Source organism: Vespa crabro, chromosome 1 (assembly GCF_910589235.1).
Source record: "Vespa crabro chromosome 1, iyVesCrab1.2, whole genome shotgun sequence".
Taxonomy (NCBI): Eukaryota; Metazoa; Arthropoda; class Insecta; order Hymenoptera; family Vespidae; genus Vespa; species Vespa crabro.
The window spans coordinates 6,378,491-6,400,849 of record NC_060955.1 but is presented as its reverse complement, the minus strand read 5'-3'; the positions used below and the strand labels follow the sequence as shown (position 1 = coordinate 6,400,849).

General features: G+C 36.9%; 1 protein-coding gene across 31 annotated transcripts in view; it reads right to left on the bottom strand.

Moving 5' to 3' along the window:
* The window catches only part of LOC124432821 (MAP7 domain-containing protein 2-like), a 111,823-nt gene that overhangs the window by 49,210 nt on the left and 40,254 nt on the right, over positions 1-22,359 (bottom strand). For 2 of the 31 annotated variants that reach the window (XM_046982137.1, XM_046982131.1), the window contains exons 1-2: positions 967-1,459; positions 263-555 (exon numbers count right to left, since the gene is read on the bottom strand). The exons of 18 other annotated variants lie outside the window; for them this stretch is intronic. In XM_046982137.1, the coding sequence (XP_046838093.1) occupies positions 263-555; positions 967-1,208 (535 nt within the window). In that variant the 5' untranslated portion in view covers positions 1,209-1,459. Of the gene's footprint in view, positions 1-262; positions 556-966; positions 1,481-6,545; positions 7,119-20,680; positions 21,681-22,359 lie in introns of those variants that run through there. 11 more of the 31 variants (XM_046982220.1, XM_046982106.1, XM_046982210.1 and 8 more) reach the window with 9 other exon arrangements.

The window sequence follows — 22,359 nt, the reverse complement described above, 5'->3', positions numbered from 1 at the left end:
ACGCTTGAGATGAGGGAGGGAGGGGGAGAGAGGGAGAGAGAGAGAGAGAAATAAAAGAATTAAATATATATATATATATATATATATATATATATATATATATATGACACGAATATATGTGAGAAAAGTTCGTAATCTAGTTGAAAGAAAAAAAAAAAAAGAAAAAGAAAAAGAAAAGGTAAAAAGAGAAAAGAAAAAAAGAAAAGAAAAAACGAGGTTATAAATCGCAGGGGGTGAAGTTTGTTCCTTTTGCATGTTGTACCTTCGTCGCCAGATGTCGAGGAGTTGTCCTCAGAGGTGTCGAATTCGGACTCCGGCTCTGGCGACGAGAGTCCCGATTGTCTGCCGAGTCTCGATCCGGGTCTTCCATATTCGCCGATTTCTCCTCCTCCTCCGACCCCACCGCCATCCCATCCTCCACTTCCTCCTCCTCCTCCTCCCCCACTTCCACCTCCTCCGGTGAATCTGCACTCCTCGAGCTGTCGTCTACCGGCATCCCTCGCTTCGAGTCCAGGCAGCCGTTTGTTGAAGTCCGTCGGCATCGCTGGCCGCTTTCTGAGAAGGTCGTTTTTTACGGGAGCACGTTATGCGCTTTCTTGGATGCAGAGAAAGGAAATGGAAAGAGAGAAAGAGACAGAGAAAAAAAGAGAGAAAGAGAGAGAGAGAGAGAAAGAGAGAGAAAGAGAGAGAAAGAGAGAGAGAGAGAAAGAAATGGAGAAAGAAAAGGATGGAAACGTAATCTAATTGTAGAATGAAAACGTAAAGGTTCGACTGTTGATTAGGCGAACACAACTACAGATATAATCGGATCTACGATCATATATATGTATAATATATAAGTGTGTTAAACTATTGGGTAAACTATCGGGTCGGTAACATCGAAATCGATAGCTATCGGTTATTATCGGATCGACAATCGGATTTAGAGGTTGAGAGGTGCGACGAAGGGAGAGCGCATAAACGTACTCCCTAAAGTCACGGAGTTCGACCGGCTGTGTAGTATGCCGCCTTCCGGTAGCAGAGGACTCTCTGCATTCGCATCCGGTACCACGGACATTTCCCAGATCAGTGTTGGCAGAAGTCTTTGCCTCCTTGGCGGGTGATGCTGGCGGAGACGTTGGTGGCGATGGTGAGGGACTTCCCGCACGACCAGAACTGTAGCACACGGCGGCTTTCCGCAGAGTCTCCCTGCACAGCTCGGAAAACATGCTGCCGCCTCCCCCATGGCCGTGGCCCTCGCGGACCACTCACCTCTTTTCAACGCCTCCTCTCTCGCACCGAATTCTCTCTCGTTCGTAAAAAGAAAAAGAAAAAAAAAAAAAAAAAGAAGAAAAAACTTATCTTCTCGCACCCGGAAAAAAGCACTGAGGCCGCCCCGACACCGTCCGCTGTTCTTCTACGACTTTCACAACGACATCTTCTCTTTTCCTCTCCTCACCATCACCCCTTATCGAAATACCCTCGATAATATGTCTTAACCCCCTTTAGACGATGAACCCCTGTACAGTGTGTACACGTTTTTCAAGCAACGGATCGTCTTTCGAGCAAACAAATAAAATGTAAGATTGTTAAAGATATAGTTTTGTTAATAGTTATATATATATATATATATATATATATATATATATATATATTTATATATATTATTGTCGGACTTATTAGAATAAAGAACGTTTAACTAATTCAATTGACGAAGATCAAGTCAATCGTTCGAATTAGTTAACACTCGTTAAATTAATTATTAAGAAAGAGAGAGAAAGAGAGGGAGAGAGAGCTATGAGAATCGATGAAGGACGTGTTCGTTTTGATATAAAACGCTGAAAAACATTAAACGTATTTGGATGAATGTTTACGATGAGAAAGAAAGAGAAGAAGATCAGAACATGCAAGTCACCGATACGAATCGATGTTAGTTAACGAGGCCATAATAAAAATGTTTGGCGAGGTTCCAACCGCTTGAAACCGTACGGAAGAGGAAATCGACGAGGATCGCGACATTGTAAACCGCCAGCAGTTACGGATAAGCGACCATGTTATTCCGTTATCAAGGTGCACGATTCACCGCATTCACGGTGTCAACAATCGATCAAAAATGATGCACCGAAGCGACAATCAGAGAAAAATACGTATCTTCTCCTTCCTCTATTGTTTCTTTTTTTTTCCTTCTCTTTTATTAAAATCACAAAGGCGCGCATCAAACTATGCACATATTCAACGTACGTTTTTCTCGCTATCCATAACCGTTATCTTTGCTAAATGTACGAGAATAATTTTTTCTCGTTTTTTGATATTTTTTCTTTTTCCTTTCTTTCGCGAACGTGTTCCTTAAAGTTCTTCGATCATTCTATAGATAACAGAGATCTTGTACGTGTATGTAGACAGAGAACTTAAGGGAAGGAATTCTCAAGTAAGACACACTGTAGAAAAGAGGATGAAGATCGAGAGAGAGATAGATAGATAGATAGAGAGAGTGAGAGAGAGAGAGAGAGAGAGAGAGAGAGAGAATGGACGTGCGACGAGAGCGAATACGAATTAAGGTCGTAGGGATTTAATTATGTATGGAGCAGGAGTTAGCATCAAAAGGGTAGAGAACTAGCCGGAGAAATGCAATTGCACGCGTGTCACGACGTTATAATTGAAGCATCATCCGAACCGTTTCATTAGCTAGAAGGCTACCCTTCGAGTAAAGTACAGAGATAGAGATAGAGATAGAGATAGAGATAGAGATAGAGATAGAGACAGAGTCAGGGACAGAGAAAGAGAGTAAGACAAAATAAAGAAACAAATATATATATATATATACATAGAGAGAGAGAGAGAGAGAGAGAGAGAGAGAGAGAGAGAGAGAGAGAGAGAGAGAGAGAGAGAGAGAGATAGACATAGAGAGAGAAAGAGAGAAGGAAAGAGAGAGAGAGAGAAGAGACTGTATTACGTTGCGAGATAGGCCTTCCAAATGAACGAGCCATCCGTATTAACGAGGATAAATCGTGAGAAGGGCTCTCCCTAACCCTATCTCCCTATCTCTATCTCTTTTTCTTTCTCCTTCTCTCTTTCTCTAACTCACTCACTTAAACTATCCATTTCGTTCGAAACGAGGGATCGCGTTGTCTCGAGTGACAGGCACTTTGGCGTGCACTTCTCGTCTGGGCCAAGTACGAACGACGTTCGGGCTCTTTATGCGAAGAACGCAAATACGATAAACGCGATGGGGATTCGTGTCACTCGTCGAGCGACGTTAACGGCCGCTTCCGGTGTAATTCCTGAACTGGCCAAATGTCGCTTAGCCGCCATTAATCAACGTTACCACGCTGTGAAAGGGCGCGGCTAATTGAACTTTCGAAGAAGGAACGTATTTTTCCTCGACTTTAAAATACTTTCGTCGTTTAATGGATTAGGTTCCCTCCTTTTTTTCGTACCTCGAATCGAGATTGCTTAAGATCCGAACTACTACTACTACTACTATTACTACTACTACTAGTATTACTACTACTACTATCCCTGTATTTTATCATTCTTAAATACTTTAATATATTTTCTTGTTTTCTTTTCCTTTTTTTTTTCTTCCTTTTTTCTCTTTTTTTTTTTATAACTGTTGAGGAATAGACTAAACAATATAATTTTTTAATTATTGCGTAATGATAAATCAAGATGTTTTCTTTTTTTTTGTAACTAAAGAGAATTTGCTATTTATATTATAGATGAAATTGAAATAAAAGAAAAAGAAAAAAAGAAGAAAAAAAGAAAAGAAAAACTGGTACATCAAAGTTTAAATTAAATTGGGATATAAATTTCGTGTACGATGGTATTGAAAGAAAAAAAAAAAAAAAAGAATTTTTTTGAAAAGGAAATAAGGGTTATTATACTACACCGAGCAATAACTTATAGTATCTCAAGTTTCGCATACATACGTAAATGATGTCTGACATATAATATTTACGATGGACGGAAAGAGACGAACAAATAAAGATCCATAATGAGATAAAAATCCAATGAATGAGATATGACTAGGATGAAGAAAAATAAGAAGAAGTAATGCTGAGTAAAACGATGCGTAAGCAGATGCGTCGCTGGTTCATATCTCGATTACGGTATGAATAAGCTCATCGAGCCGAGTAGGTAGGCTCCTTTTACTCGAGATATTCGATTCCAGCTTAGGCTTGAATTTTCCAGCCAGACGTAACAAACGAATCATCGAGCTTCTGTCAGGCTTAGAAATGCCTCACAATAGCTCCCTGTCTTCTCGACATTTGATGCCTATAAGAGCATTCGACTTTTCAAACGCGTAGGTACACGTCATTACACGACGCGTTTTCCATATCCATCCCACATCCATTATTTCATTTCTTTCTCTTTTTGATCTTAGTTCTTTAAGAATATCGAGTAAAGTCTTTGAGATAATTTTTCTTTGGCTTTTTTTTCTTTTGAGATTCTTTTATTTGATAAAACAGAAACTTTCATACTCGTGTACCACGTGTACCATTTTCTCTTTCTCATCCCATTCTTATTTCACATTGTTCAAAGAGAAGATAAAGATAGAAATTCAAATTTATATTTTAAAAACGAGGAATGTAAGGAAATATTATGAGAAAAGATTCGTCGGTGTCCTATATACAATTTAAACGTATATTGTAATTAGAAATGTTTAATTGCGGTTTATCGATGTAATTATAAACTTTATATTTCGATACTAAAGAACCGTGAGGGAGATGGAGAGAGATAGAGAGAGAAAGGGAGATTTTAAGAGCACCTGTATGCCAATCGTAGTATGTCTATTTTTGGCATATTGGCCGAGGACAGTCCCTTGGGCGATTACACGACGCCTACGGAAGCGGAAGGGATAAGAAAATTGCTAGGTCCTTAGGAGTCGAAGGAAAAGAAAAAGAAAGAAAAAAAAAAGAATAAGAAGAAACCAGAAACTAATTATCTCCGTCGAGATAACTCGATGGCATTTATTCGTACATATAAGAAGAAATCCAATTTTTAAGATCATAATAGAACGACTGGCTTTTAATTTCCACAAATTCGATTCATTTCCACGATTTTATTTCAAATTGACTTTTTTTTTTGTACGAATATCATTTATTAGTTTTTAAATTCATCGATCTATTCGTATAAACGTTAATATTCTTTATCCTGCATCGTGTATTATATATGCTAACTTATATTCGGTTAGATGATCAAAGACACTACTATACACTTTTGAGAATAAGCCACGAGGCGGTAGGTAAGTACACTAATCCCGATGTAGAGAAACGGCGAATGTCTAAAGTGAATGCGTGTGCATCTTCCTCTCCCCCCTCCCTCCCTCCCCTAACCGCCCACCCGTCTGCCCGACGTTCTCGCAAAAGGATTAAATCTCTGAGCCGAGAACATGGAACATCTTTTATAACTTTGAGAGTATACGTTTCTCGTTTCGTTCCTTAGATTGATCGTAGACTTGGCGCGAATAACCTAAATAGATAAAACAAGAAAGAGAAATAGACAAGGATATATAGATAGATAGATAGAGAGAAAGAGAGAAAGAGAGAGAGAGAAAGAGAGAGAGAGAGAGAGAGAGGAGGGGTTGGGGAGGAAAGAAAGAAAGAATTGGCACAGCCAAGGAAGAACTAAGTGCAGTTGCGTGCTCTACGAAGTAAAGTCACCACCAAGCTCGAGCTAATTTACTGCGGCTTATTATTTCACGAGGCACGGTGGAGATGCTATTCTACGTTCACGTTGGAATGTCATTGCTTTATCTTCCCGTTATTCAACGAAATTCCTTTTGAAAGATAAATTATATATGTCTCTGGTCTATCCGTATTATGATGACAGAGAGAAAGTTGACGAGGGAGAAGACGAGAACACCCCAATGCCTGAACTTACTTCGAACTCATCAAAGAGATTCAATTAATCACCCCTATTAACGAGTACCATAAGATCTTATCGAATTAAACGATCTTTTTCTTTAATGACGATTTTATATCATGATGAAAAAGAAAAAGAGAAAAAAAATTGCGAGGTAATCAAGCCGTTTTGAGATATTTCTCGAAACTAAGGATTCCTGAGTAAGATCCACGTGACTGAAAGACGATCCGAGAATGAAAGAGGTGAGAAGAGAGAGATAGAGATAGAGGTAGAGAGTAACAGAGAAAGAGAAACAGAGAGTGAGAGACACACGCGCAATAAAAATTACTCTAAAAAAATAGAAAAGAGAAGAGAAGAGAAGAATGAACGGTCACTTTTATTCCGGCACTTCGTCAAAGGGAATCACCGGACAGTGTCGTCTTTCCTCTCTCGATAAGAGGAGCAATCGTCACGACGATACCTTATCGAGGAGGAAAATGATCGCACGATCGGACATAACGCGTGACTGTCGCGAAAGTTCGGCCATCGCCGCGAGTAAAAGGAGGATCGACGCTCGCCGATCCTGTGTTCGTGTTTTTACGTATATGTATATGTCTAAGTGTGAATGTGAGTGAGAGAGCGCGTATGTGAAGGTGTGTATGCCGTATAAGAGAGTTTGCGTGTTGCGCACGAGCGTCTCTGTACTCCGGAGGCCGGCCTACCTCTCAACCGGACGGTATCCAGGCGAGAACTGAGAGGAGAGAAAAGAGAGAAAGTCCGTTCTCGCCGCCGTCGTCGTCGTCGTCGTCGTCGTCGTCGTCGTCGTCGTCGTCGTCGTCGTCGTCGTCGTCGTCGTCGTCGTCGTCGTCGTCGTCGTAATCGTCGTAGTCGTCGTAGTCGTCGTAGTCGTCGTAGTCGTCGTAGTCGTCCGTCGACGTCGACGTCGACGTCGTCGACTCGCGTCGTCCTCTCGAAATCTGCGCCGCTTCGCTCCAACGTGCGCCGTTCGGTTAGTACGTGCGTACACGTAGTATAACTGAGCTGATGCTGATGGCGATGTGGTGTTGGTGGTGGTGGTGGTGGTGGTGATGGTGGTGGTGGTGGTGGTGGTGCTATTGCCAGTGGTGGGGTACACTAGGAGAACTAGTTGAGGAGGAGTGTTAAGAGGAGGAGAGAGTGCAGGGCCACTGCCATCCTTTTCCAACCCCCTGTTACCCCTTTTGCATCCGCCTCTACATCTCCGCCACCTGGCGGCACTGCCGTCGCATCGATCAGCCACAACTCCGCGCCACCGAGACTACAACCCCTTCCTATCTTTTTCCTACTCCTCCCTACCTCTCTTCATCATCCTACTACTCTTCCTCCTCTTCCCTTCTCTTCTCTTCTCTTTTCTTCTCTTCTCTCGCTACCACCCATAGTCCGTACAGAAATCATCGAGGACTGACCGACGGCAATCTTTGTCCTGTGCCTAACGACATCGCTCTCTCGTATCTCACTTCTACCGATTTTTTTTCCTTTTCGATTATCTGCTATCTTCTATCTTCTTCTTTTTCCTTCTCTTCTTTACTTCCTTCCTCTCTTTTTGGGATGAATTTTTCGGCCATCTTTATTTTCTATTTCACCGTATCGTCCTCCTTCTTTTCACGAAATAAACTTCGTATTGACTCTCTCCAACGCGTGACCTTCCTCTCAAGGTCGTCGTTGTATTTTTTATCTTTTTTCTTTTCTCTCTTTTTTTTTCATTATTATTATTATTATTATTCTCGAATTTTGAACGTTTCCAATAGATAACAAAGAGAAGAAAGAATTTCATTTTTGATGCTTTTGGAATAAAGCATAGAGAAGAAGGGAAATAGTACGGTTTGATTCGGTAAGTAACGTTCCACACCTTTTTCGATTACCCTTTACCTTATGTATTAGTGGAATGATAACCTTGAAGACTCTAGTCAACGTGCGCAGCCGCGTGAACCGATTACCACAGAGGTAAAACTTCTACGGACGACAGCACCGCGTGTCGCTTTTCTTGCTGATGATTGACCTGCTCCTTTTTAAGGTACCAGGTGTGCCTTTCTTTGGTTCTCTCTCTCTCTCTCTCTCTCTCTCTCTCTCTCTCTCTCTCTCTCTCTCTCTCTCTCTCTCTTTCTCTCGCTCTCTCTTCTTTTAATTTTTCTTTTTAAAACACCTAGCGGTCTTAAAGTTTCACGTTCGTCTTGGAAAAATAGACAGTTTACCAATGACCTCTGAAAAAGTGATAAGGCTTCGTAATCTGTTATATTTTGATCGTGACTCGAGGAAAAAAAACGAGATTATCTTTAAACGATAAAGATATAATTGGATTAATTAAGAACCTATAAATAAATAAATAAATATATATATATATATAAATTCTCTAATTAGTTACGTGAAAAAAGGAAAATTCGAAAGTACACAGTAAGCGGTAAATTTGCAGCTAGTACTTTCTCGATCGATCGTATTATACGATTCACACTTTATAGGGTGATACAATCGGAAATTGATCGTTTGAAATTTGTGATGGTTCGTGAACCTTCGAAATGGCCATTTATATACAATTTACTATCGTACTACATTCCTGTAAATCAATCGCTCTTCAAAATTTGATAACGTTAGGTAAACATGGTTGGTATCAATAGAAAAAGTGTTTGAAAATTTTGGTCGACCATGCGAGTGTATATATATATATATATATATATATATATATATATATATATATATATATGTATACTCTCTCTCTCTCTCTCTCTCTCTCTCTCTCTATATATATATATATATATATATATATATAGTGGGAGAAAGAGAGAGAATCAATAGAGATTTCGCACTAGGCGATAATTCAAAAAAAAATAAATAAAATGGTGATTCACCTCCTCGCGTATACAGGAAGAACGTATCATAAATTACAAACGACGTTAACGGAGTTAAACCAGAAAAGATAAACCGCAAGTTTTCATCTTTTCTAGGGGAAAATTTCTAGGGAAAACGGACTGATGAACGATATCAAATGGAAGAAATTATTGTAGGCAATGCTAGATTCTTCCTTTCCTCTCTACGATCTCCTCTTCTCCACGCTTCAAGCCACATTTCCCTAATGAGCGACGTATATACATATCTCGCGTCCGCAGACGCGTCTCTCTCATATTCTAAGCGTGCCTGAGATTCGCGTGTCAAAGACGACAAGCATTGCGAAGGACGCCCGATCGAGCTGTCGGTCTCGTGCAACTGAATTCTATGCGAGCTCTTTCCTTCCTATTTCAACATAGGAGGAAGAAGACAGTTGGTATTTGTTAAGATGTTTCCTTAATTTTTCTCGTTTTCTCTCTTTAGAAATAATAAGAGAAAGAGAAAGAGAAAGAGAAAGAGAGAGAGAGAGAGAGAGAGAGAGAGAGAGAGAGAGAGAGAGAAAGTCTTTCGCATCCACGAGCAAGAAAATTACGCTCGTGACCAAACGAGAATTCTTATTTGCGAAGTAATTAGTTTTCTCGTACATATATTGCTCAAGACAAACTCAAGAGTATTCCAGGGGACTTTGATGCGAATCAAGTGGGGGAAAAATAAAGCAACGTCCTTTAAAAGCATACGCGTAACCATCGAAGGAAAACTTTTAACGGCGATCGTGAGATCAATGATCTAGATCGTTCGTTATAAAAGGAAAAAAAAAAATTAAAAGAAAATAAAAAATTAAAAACAAAAAAAAAAGAAAAGAAAAAGGAAAAGAATAATAATAATAATAGTAATAAAAAATATCATGTGAATAAGTCTACCTTAAAATGGTAATTAGACGATAATATGTAAGATTTTAAATTGCAGTAACGTTCGAATTCTGCTCGATATGATCCTCGCATGTACAAAAGGCGATCGTTCGGGAAATCCTCGCGTTTCCTTGTTAATTCTGAGTCTTATCGAGTTTCCGCACGACGTGATACGTTGTGAACAAGTAACATCTCATATTTGTCACAAGCATATTTGTCACATACCTACGTACGTTCTATCGCGTTCCGATATAACACGAAACACCACGTTCTTGCTCTTTAACAGCTGACACATACAAGGAAAAGTTAATGATTTATGTTTATTAATTAGTTAATAATTGAAGTACGGTTATTAAGCACGTGAATATCTACGACAACGATGAAACCGTGTCTCATCCTTTCAGAGATAATAATAATACTTCGGGATTCATTGGGATATATACTTTTCATTTTCGCCTTATAATTTTTGTTTTCTTCTTTATAAAACATTTTACAGTCATCATATTATTTTTCATTATCTTCCAATTAATAATAACGTACAATTCTTTTGTTTCGTACGAGTACATCTCATTTTAATATGAATAAATATATATTATAAAAGTCATTTAAGAAACAATTGATTCATCCTACTATTAAAATTTCTATTAAACATACAAATTTTTAATACATACACATACACATACACACACACACACACACACACACACACACACACACACACACACATATGTAAATAAATATTTCGTTACCATAATATAAATAAATATTTCGTTACCGTGTTTTGCACGCTTTAACCTAATATTAAGAAATATTTTCATTAACGTCCAGAATTTCCTTTCATATCTTCGAGAAATCCAAAGGGAATGGAATAATACCAAACTAACTGGAAGGATATCACGGTAGGACTTGGTAGGAATTTCGAGGCAAGTGACAGGTAGTCTCGCGATGAGTACGTGCCATACAAGGAGGTAGAATGAAGGTAAAGCACGTATGTGGAACGACCATTTGTCGTCTTTCTCGATGCTTTTTATTTAACGATCGATATGACTCCGTCGACTAGAGTAAGTTATATACGGTAGAACAAACAAATCATCCTACCGAGTTTTCTTACGCACGTATTATATTTCCTAATCTCTTTCACTGTACTAACCTATTACTTCCTTTAGATATTCGATTTGTCTTCCAAGCCACGAACGTACACTTTGATTAGGAAAAATTATTCGATAGGCACAACAACGAGATCCTTGGATAAAAGCCAAAATAATACAACTGAAAGAGACGAGATTTTTCCAAATGTCGTTTCTTCCTACTACGTGCCTCTTCGACAAGACAAGAGACATTGATAATAATAATAATAATAATAATAATAATAATAATAATAATAATAATAATAATAATAATAATAATAATAATAATAATAATATATATATATATATATAGAAAAAAATTAAAAAAAAATAAAAAAAAGGAAAGAAAGAAACTAGATGAAGACCAAAGGAAATCGGACCGAATCGAGAAGATACTTTCGTAAGAGCGTTCTAGATCGCTGTTCAAGTAGGAAAAATGGTTACTCTCTTTCCCTCTTTCCCTCTTTCTCTCTCTCTCTCTCTCTCTCTCTCTCTCTCTCTCTCTCTCTCTCTCTCTCTCTCTCTCTCTTTCTTTCTTTCTTCCTTTTTTTCTCTGTGTAAATAACAAACAATTTAAAATGATCGAACTGAACGAAAAAGACACAGAGAATAAAGACCGGTGATTTTCTCGACGAAACAACGAGTTCCTTTTTTTTTTTTAAGCCGATTGCACGATGCATCGACGAACGTTTTGGATTTGTATTGGATAATGACCGATTCAGAAAGCTGAGAACTGTAAAGATTTAACGTGCTATAAAATTTCATTGGAAAAGCTCGATATTATATCGGATTCACATTCGAGACAAATAAATAGAGAAAAGAATAGTGAAACATTCAAAGATGTTGCAGATCGAAAAACGATCCGATTATTACTTCGTATTACGTTAATTCGAAAACGGTAGATACCGTATGGATTATTATTATCTACGTTATCGTACTAAAGTAAAGGGAATTGGAGAGAAAAATAAAACTAAGATAGAAAAAGAAAAAGAGAAAGAAAGAAAGAAAGACAGATATAAAAAAAGAGAGAGAGAGAGAGAGAGGAAGAGAGAGAGAGAGAGAGAGAGAGAGAGAGAGAGAGAAAGTAGAACGATCGAATGTGTTTAAAGAGCTAGTAGTAAAGTTGGATATAAAAAAGCACGATTCACTATGCGCCGTCACGATATCAGAAGCGTTTACTTATCAACGATCAAGCTGAGTATAATGACTCGAAACATCGATGGTTAGCATTTTGGTGTCTCGCTTGTATCCCGGGGGCTTCTAAACGCCGAAATATTCGCGAACGTTGCATGAATTGCAACAAGAATATACCGATGAAATTGCTGGCAGCCACATCTCTGACTGTGATTGTATATAAGAGGTACATACATACATACATATATACATACATATATACATACATAAATACATAGATACATATATACGTACGTTTCATAAATACATACATATATAGGTACGTACATACATACATACATACATATATACATAAATATATACATAAATATATACATAAATATATACATACATGCATACATGCATATATGCATACATACATACACACATACATACATACGTACATACATACATACGTACATACATACGTACATACATACAAACATACATACATACATACGTACATACATACATACATACGTACATACATACATACATATATACATGTATATATATATATATTTCATATATATGTAATATAGAGCATAGAATGAGAGAAAGAGAGAGAAATGAAGGTGAATCGGTTCGTCTGCCATGGCACCGATAAAGGGATTTTTCATGAAAGAACCTAGCGAGATTTATTCCGATATATCAGAACCATCCTCCGCCCGTACATTTTTTTTCCACGCTCGAAAAGATGAGGCTAGAAAATCTGCGACGGGACTCGACCGACTTGCCGGAAAAATTCATAGTCGCGAGAGAAATTTTTCCTTTCGGCCAACGAACTCGAAAGGAGAAGAAAAAGAGGGGGTAGAATAAAACGGAGAACGGAGGAAGAGATAGAGAGATAAAGAGAGAGAAAATACGACGATGAACGTAAGTCGAAGCGAAAAAGAAAAATAGCTTTTGATCGATTTCCTCTCATCTTCGAAAGATTCTACCAAAAAAAAAGAAAAAAAAGAAAAAAAAGAAGAAAAAAGAAGAAAAAAGAAAAAAGTAAAAAAAGAAGAAAAAAAAAGAAAAAATGAAAAAGAGAAAAGGGAAAAAAAGGAAAGGAAAAAAAGAAAAAAAAGAAAAAAAAGAGAAAAGAAAAAAGAGGATCTTTTAATAGTCCTCACTTTCTCTTTCATTTATACGAGGCATAAACTTTCAAAGTAATCGTATCTAAAAACCAAATTCTTAAATACAGGATCATTTGCATTTTAGGAACTCTTAACGAATCTGATGTATTCAATTTCGAATCGCGACGTTTGCTTAAGTTAAATTAATCATAATATAAGCCTTAAAATATTAGCGAATTTAAAATCTTTCGAGATCGGATTCATTCATCATCGATTTTCGCGAGACAGGACGTTAAACTACATATGATATCTCGACGAACGGTAAATCATTTCAGGCATGTCCTCGAGTTTTTAAACGGACTCGAAGAGGAAAACAGTCGTAAAATTTTGAACGTTTCAGTTCCAAAATAAATCGAAGAAATGTGTAAAAGAGAGGGAGAGAGAGAAGTAGAAAGAGAAAGAAAGAGAAGAAATCTGTGACCGGTGCATTGGAGACATTAACGATCGAAGGTATCGTTCGTTACCACAGCACTAGCTTCTTCCTTTATTGTACTCCGAAGATTTATGTCAAGAGGTAACAGAGAAACGTTCGACGTTTTTATTCGATCGAGATAACGTCGATAGCGCAGCTTTCTTTGTTCTCAGAGCCAATGTCGTTGCCGTTCCATCGACAGAGCCAAGTAAGTAGTAGAGTTATCGAGCAACCCTTATTCTACGTTCTAGGAAGGTTTACCAGTGAGATGGTTCATCTCTTTGATACAGAGATTTCTCGTATATCGATGTATCTACATGGTACATGGGATACATCGATGTTTGCTTCTTCTCCATTCGTCAGATATCATCGTCCTTTTTTCCTTTCTTGCTTTTTTCCTTATTTCATCGCCTATCTAACTACCTAGCCAACTTTAAGAAAATATGATCCTTTATGACGGCGCTTGAAATATTATAGAATTAGAAAATTATATATATATATATATATATATATATATATATATATATATATATATATTGTTTAATGTCATATATATTGCAACGATATAATAATAAAAAGTTCATGCGAGATGTTATAGCATATTTTATATTTCCTTTGATCTACGATCATTTCGAATTGTCTCATATGAAAAAAAATCATATCTGGTGTAAGTTTTTTTTCTTATTTTTTTTTTTAATCGGTGAATAACAATCAGTAAAATTCGGTAGATATCTAAAATCTATGAAAAATTCTATAGAAAAGAAAGAGATTTATTATGGCCAAGTTAGCACTTTCGTTAACTTTAAGATTGGTTCTCGGTGCATTAATAACTGCCAAAAGCGGAGTGCGTCTTCGCCTAAGGTGAAAAGCTCCTCTTAATCTAGCAACTAGCTATCTCTTTCTCTCTCTCTTCCTTTCTCTCTTTTTCTCTCTCTTTCTTTCTCTCTTTTTCTCTCTTTTCCTCTTTCTCTCTCTATCTCTCTCTCTCTCTCCCTCTCATTTCTTCTTTTTACTCGCATACCAAACTTGGAAACATACCAAAAGACTTACTTTACCTAGAGCTCGCGGCTACGTGAACATAAGAGAAAAACACACGAATTTAGGTGTGTGTGTGTGTGTGTGTGTGTGTGTGACTTACGAAAAATATCGAGTATCTTGGATAATAGCGTGTAAATGTTACACATCAAACTATTCCCAAAGAAAATCGAGCTTCTTCCAAAAAAAGAAAAAGAAAAAAAAGGAAAGAAAAAAAAATCGAGCTTTTCGAATGGTTCGATCATAGATGCTTTTGATTCATTTCGAACATCTTAGATACTCAGCCTAGTTTAATGGAAAATCTTCATTTACGTTTAAAAAAAAACCAAGAATATAGACACACCAAGGTTTCCTTAACTTTGGAGATGGATCATTAAAGTGAATTTCTCGAACCACTTCAAAAGTTCTATTCTTTGTCTCTCCCTCTCTCTCTCTCTCTCTCTCTATATATATATATATATATATATATATATATATATATATATATATATATATCTTTCTCTCTCTATCTCTTTTATTTTCTTCTTCATCTTTATAATGCTAATAAAACTCAACAAGATCTACCCATGGAAAAGATCGTTCTTTTATTTCTCTTTTTCTCTCTTTTCTTTTTCTTTTTCTTTCTTTTCTTTTTCATTTTCCATTTTTCACTTTTCAACAAGGAAAAAGTAATTCTCTACGTTGGTTAGTTTCTAAAAAATGAACTAAAGAAATTATGTTCGCACATTTCACGGGAAAAACAAAGAAAGAAAGAGAGAGAGAGAGAGGAGAGAGAGAAAGAATGATACTCAACGGAGCCATGGTCGGTCCAGGATAATCTCTTTGATCCGTATACACTGTGAATCTCAGTTCAACAGAGAAAGGATATCATGTGCCCGTTTGTGATTCACGAATTCCATGACGCTAACAATGCTAGGATTAAGATGCATGAAGTAAAATCGGAATAGTGCCGCTAACTCTCTCTCTCTCTCTCTCTCACTCTCTCTCTCTCTCTCTCTCTCTCTCTCTCTCTCTCTCTCTCTCTCTCTCTCTCTCTCTCTCTCTCTCTCTCTCTCTTTATACACTTACACAGTAGCGCTTGCACATTCCCGGGGATATCATGATTTCCGGTTCGCGACGATAAACGAGAGAGACAATGCTTTTACCTTTTGAAACGATCGCCTCGACCTAGTCGTTCTAAATAATCAAGCGAGCAATTCTCGACTTTGTTCTACGCTGTTGCTCCTCTTGGAAGTTATGCGTATATATGTATGTACAAAATGAGCATAAGACATTGTAAAAAGGTTTATAAATATTTTATGTATGTAAGTGTGCGTATGTAAGTGTGTGTGTGTGTGTGTTTGTGTGTATGTGTGTGTGTGTGTGTATGTGTATACACGAAAGAAAAAAAAAGAATTAATTTGTTTTTTCTATTCTTCGTAAAGATAATCTCAATTAATTTTTTAATTAGTACGACAACATCGAGACAAAAGACCGATTAACAGCGTTGATGGGAAAAATTTCAAATTAATATTAAACTCTCGATGATGGACTTCCACCGATGCCGCTGTCTGCATACTGACAAACTGAATAAAAAGGACGAGAATGAGCGTCTCACTGAAGGGCGTCAATCAAGATGCCAATCGCAACATCCGACGACGTCCATCGGAAGTACGAAATGCTTCCACTCGAAACAAATCGAATTCGTATCTCACGATATGTCCTAACGATCTAAAAGAAAGATACTCCGGTTTTTCTCCGGCTATCTATCGATCTATCTATTTATCAGTCAAACGATCATTGTGACAAGCCTACGATGTTCGTGGAAAAAAAAAAGAAAGAAAGGAAGAAAAAAAGAGGAATAAAATCAAATAAAATAAAGGCAGAAAAAAAAAATTAAAATCAAAGTCAAAATGAAATTAAAAAGAAGTACAAATAAGAAATGCGAGTCAATTTTTTTGTAATTTTTTAATCATTAAAGTTAAAACGGTATGGTGGCTTTCGACCACCTGTGGTTGCTTTAAATCTTCTAATCAACGGGCACTTTGCGATTCCGGCACTTATACTCAAAACAAAAGAAAATGAGGTAACACGTTCGTTAAACTTTCCAGTTATCATGATCGCGTAATGTAACGCGATAACGCCGTTGACTTGACTCCCTATACTCGTTTTGGCGCAATGCAGATGAAGGCAACGCTCGAGCCCAACGATCGAAACGTTTCATCCCTCATATTTCAATTTTTTTCTTTTTTTTTTTTTTCTTTTCTTTTTTCTTTCATCTTTCTCATTCAACGAAAAGGACGTGAAACGCGAGAGGATCGATCGATGCGAAAGAGACCGACGTTTAAAAACTTTCCTTTAAAATCATATAACTAACTTATACAAATGAACGACGTACGCGAGACGATGACATCGTGCTTCTCCAACATAGTCGATAATCCCCAAAGCGATGCTTAGATATCTAATCCTTTCTATGATCGTAACATAGATATGTATGTAAACCATCGTTTACTATCGTTATTAATGACGGAGTAAAATAAGAATATAATAGGGAATCTCATTCACGATTATTAAACGAGGAAAATTTCTCTAATCACATAGACATTATCGAACCATAACACATTCTGAAAATGTTTGTCTTTTGATTTGAATCATAAATACATATATATTACTAAAAATCTAGATCATAAGATCGTTTTATTTTATAACTAAATAAATATACATAAGTCATGTATATATATATATATATATATTTGCAATATGATTTGATGGTCATTTATGAATCAATCGAATAAACATGATATTTTACAATATAGTGTATTCGAATTATAATATTTTCCACAATGTTGATCTCGAATTGATTTACAAATGAGTAAAAATAGTTCATTATAATAAAACAGCATTTATTAATATTAAATCAATTTAGATAGATCGTTATGTTATAAAATGATCGTTTAAAACAAGTACATACATGTATACATACATAAATACATATTTGATATAAACGATTGAAATAAAACGAACACAGTATAAAGATAATATCGTTAGAAATCTAATTAATTTGTTTGTTCCCGTAGTAACGAGGAAAACAAGGACGAACCGACGAGAACGGTAGAATATAGAGACTTAAACGAATGCGTGCATTAGTCGTACCGAACGCAGACTTGCACTTTGCTCGAACGAAGTTTCGACAGAAAGAAGAGAAGAGGATGAATCGATCGATCGATTGATCGTCGTATACATCGATTAGAGAGGAAAGTGCCTCGAGGGAAGAGACCAGTTTCGACACCATTGCCTTCGCCCCAGTGATTGTTAATTACGGGATAAATCGATCCACGCCCCAATTAAATGATCGTATCGTCCCCGTTCGCACGTGCCTTTCTTGCATCGATGAGAGAGAGAGAGAGAGAGAGAGAGAGAGAGAGAGAGAGAGAAAGAGAGAGAAAATCTTTCTCTATGTCTTGAAAGATACAAATCAATCATCAAAGCGATTTTGCTTCCTTCCGATACATTATCGGGTCCTTTATCGTTAATAATGAAAAATTTTCAACAAAAGCAAAAAAAGAAAGGAAAAAAAAAGAGAAATTTAATCCAATTAAAAATAATACTTTTATGAATATTAACGAAATGAATTTTTTTTTCTTTTTTTTTTTTTCTGAATATAGCTATGAAATGACACTTTTGTTTGGTATCATAACGCAATTCAGAATCGTATCTCTCGAAATATTTAACCGACACAAATAGCGTCGAATAGATAAGAATAAGAAAAGGAGGATACTTGTTTATCCGACCCGCTATCGCGATGTTTATATATGTGTGTATATATATATATATATATATATATATATATATATATATATATATATATATACGCATGCACGTGTATATATATATATATACATGGCCGTAATAAACTCATAAAAACGTTTTGCAATATAATGTTGCATTTTCGCATAGGAATAGAGATATCGTTTTCTCATTGAAAGTTCTTTACATTATAGGAGATAAATGGATTGAGAAACACTGACACGAATAGTGTCCTTCTCCGTTCCTCTCGCAATTCTACTCCGGAAGCCGTAGCAAAACTTTCCATTTCCGATTTCCAATTTCCGTGTACACTCGCTCGAGGCTGATCTACCCCTTGATGGCTATTCGGAATAAAACGAAAGCGTCAATAGGGGTTATCAAGGATATTTTTGTTTTGTTTCGTCTATTTTTTTTTTTCCTTCGACACCCACGATCAAACTTGCCTATCCGCAAAACAACGCTCGGCTCGCACAGTTTGTCTAAACTCGCTGTAGCACTCGACTGATTTAGCACGAAAATCGATCGATCGTAACGATCTCGTTACATCGAATCATTTCGTCTACGAGTATTTCAATTATTTTCGAGTACGGACGCTTTGACAAACGATCGTGGCGCAGATGCATATACCAGGATATTTCAAATAATAATATGAAATAGATCAGTAACAAAGAAGAAAAGCGAAAACAAAAAAAAAAAAAGAAAAAAAGAAATATTTTTATCGAGTATGTTTTCTCTAAAATCTCATTTCCATAGGATATAGATGAACATTATTCATTGTTTTTAACGATAAATTTTCTTTATCGCACGTATTTACAAATTTAAATGAAATTATCAAATTTCTAAAACGTCCAAATATCACTGTAACATGCTTATACACAAGTGTAATATAATTATATGTATAGGAGTGACGTGTAGAAACAGATAATATAATTTTGATTATTGATCTATCATCCATAACAAAACAAGAATATGTCATGATTCTATGGATTAATTTATATCACCCGTTTATTCCTAATCCACCCATTCCACGATTAATACTTAGAATCAATCATCGTATCGATCCTCTGATACTGGAAAACGAGAGGAGAACCGCCAATGGTGAACGAGTACGAGGGATGACCCGTCAATATGTAACATAGATTAGCCTGGAAGGTTTGATCCTTCAGGATATATCTCACACATATACACATAAAGAAATAGAGAGAGAGAGAGAGAGAGAGAGAGAGAGAGAGAGAGACAATCTCAGCGGCGAGGTTATAATCTCAACGGATGGATGGTAGCTCGCATCGTTTGTTTTTAAATTTCAATTTTTCCTTGAAATTCTCATCGAACCTTACAATTTGCTACACCGCTACACATTATTGGAATGGAAGAAAAAGAGGAATTTAAAAGAAGAAAAAAAGAAGAAGAAAAAACAGGAGAACAAAAAACAGAGAGAGAGGGGGGGGGAAAGGAAAGAAAAAAAAAAGGAAAGAAAAAATTCAAGATGTGGAATCCTCATCTCTCCCACACACACACACAAAAAAAGGAATCCATTGAATCGAAAGAAAAGATCGACCAGCCAATCAGTTTTCTCTCTCTTTCTCGAAGTCCGTCGAGTTGAAAAGCTCGAGCGTTTCGACGAGATCTAAGGAGACTTAGCCATCGCATTATCTCGTTCATAGTTCAGGAAGAAAATCGTCGAAGCGCGTCGATGGTTTAATTACGACGCGACGTGGCAATCTAAGTGCCTCTCTCTCCCTCTCTCTCCCTCTCTCTCTCTCTCTCTCTCTCTCTCTCTTTCTCTCTCTTTCTCTCTCTTTCTCTCCATCGTTACTCGGTCTACGTCGTCTCGAAACTTTCGATCCAAATGTCAATACTCTCGAGCGTTTGCCTCCTGTTCATGTGCTCGAGTTTACCGACGTTAGAATCGTGGGAGGAATAGTGGAGAGCGAAAGAGAGAAAGAGAGAAAAAGGCATTTAGATTGCCACGAGAGAAAGAGAGAGAGGAGGAGGAGGAGAAAGAGAAGAAAGACGTATCTTCGCTTTCTCGACGTGATATTTTATTCGTCTTTCAAGGGCCATTAAATTTGGCGTGTTTGATGCATTCTTACCCACGTGACAAGCAAACGGTTTTATTGCTCATAGAATAAACGACATATGTTTGTTTACGTATAATATAATACATAGAAGGATTTAAAAGAAAACTTTTGACATTTCCATCATATGCTCCTTTTCAATAAGATGATTTGATATGAGCTCGAATAAACGACCCATTATAAATATATATATATATATATATATATATATATATATATATATATTTATATATATTTATATATATTTATATTTGATAGTATTCGAAAAAAAAAATTCCATGGAAAATAATTGTCATCGTTATTCAAAAATAAATTTATTGAAGACAAATAATCAACAATATAATAAAAACTAATTTACCTTCACGGAAGTGAACCTTCCTCGGTGATCGTATCCTGATGTTTTCATGTACCGAAGAAAAATCGTTTGGACCAAGGTTTTCCCTAGACAAGGAACTGACCAGAATACCTCTCAAAGTCGCTAGGGTACTGCTAGGAATTTCTCTGTTCATTCTGACACCACCGCCCATGTCACTTTTATCCTTGCACTTGTGCGTATAATAATATTATTGAAAAATAAACACGTCGAATTTCACTGAATATATAAACTCATAGTACGAAAAAAAAATCACAGCACGTTTAGATTTTCGCACTATAATACAAAGAACCGTCAAGGAAAACGAAGAGGTGTGAAGAAGCGGGGGAAAGGGGGGAGGGTGGTGGTGGTGGTTTGTAAGGAAAAACTTGTTGAAAACCTCGTTCCTCGTCCGATACGACTGAAAAATCGTGTTTCGTTCGTATTATCGGCACAGACAGCGGCGATACCAGGGCCCACCGTCGTTTCTTCGTCGTTTCGTTCGAAAAGATCTCGTTGAACACGATCGACTGAGAGAGAGCGAGAGAGAGAGAGAGAAAGAGAGAGATTCTAGAATTACGAGAATCGGTCGCTCCTCGAAAGGATCATTCGATATCAGCCGCGTATCGAATATCCACAGGCAGGCAGACCAATGCAGCTCACTCACTCTACTCGTTCGACACGCTCGACTCAATAAAATTCTCAAGTCCGATGAAGTCGAGATTCTATCGTACCGCGGCCGTTTCGAAGGTCGATGATCATTTGCATTTATATTATATTAACACTAACTGAAATAATGATGACGATAACCAAACTGCAAACGTTCTCATCTATCTTTGCTTTCGCTTTCCCAAACGATTATCGATAATAATCGAAAGGGAGCAAATTAAGAGAGAACGAGACGACTAACTTTCACCAACACGACGTTGTTGTTACTTGTTGGTTGGTACTGCTACTTGTTGTTGTTGTTGTTGTGTCGGTCACGAGAACGGCACTCGACTGACTGACTATCGAGCTATGCACACTTACTATGCTGACTGACTTCGAAGTAGAGAGAAGAACTCGACCCCTCTCCTTAATGTCTCTTCCCCCATCCCCTCTTCCTTTTTCTTTTCCTCTCTTTTCGCACTCTCGACCGTCTTCGCTCATTGCCATGGATAGAGGAGTGGGGGACAAATACTTCTGAGACGACGACGACGACGACGACGATGACGACAACGAAGACGAACGAAGACAACTCTTGATGGCTCTCACCTGTTTTAACTCGAAGAGACCACGACCGACTCGTGGACTCAGTTATTTTGCTTTTCTATGAATTCCTTGACTTTTTATCGATAATACCGAACAAACCTCGTACGCGATCTTTACCTTATATCCTTAAACGCATCCATTTCTATATAAATATATATATATATATATATATATATGTGTGTGTGTATATATATATATGTGTGTGTATATATATATATATATATATATATATATATATATATACACACATACACACACACACACGCAGGGTATCCAAAAAGCATGGAACAAAATTTATACTATGTATTATTAAGATCAAATAGATGAAAAAAAGTTCATATAAACTTTTGTCCGAAAATGCTTTATTGAAAAAAATATATGTTTTTAAAGATATATATTTATAATTTATTATGGCAGTTATAAGAAATGTTCGA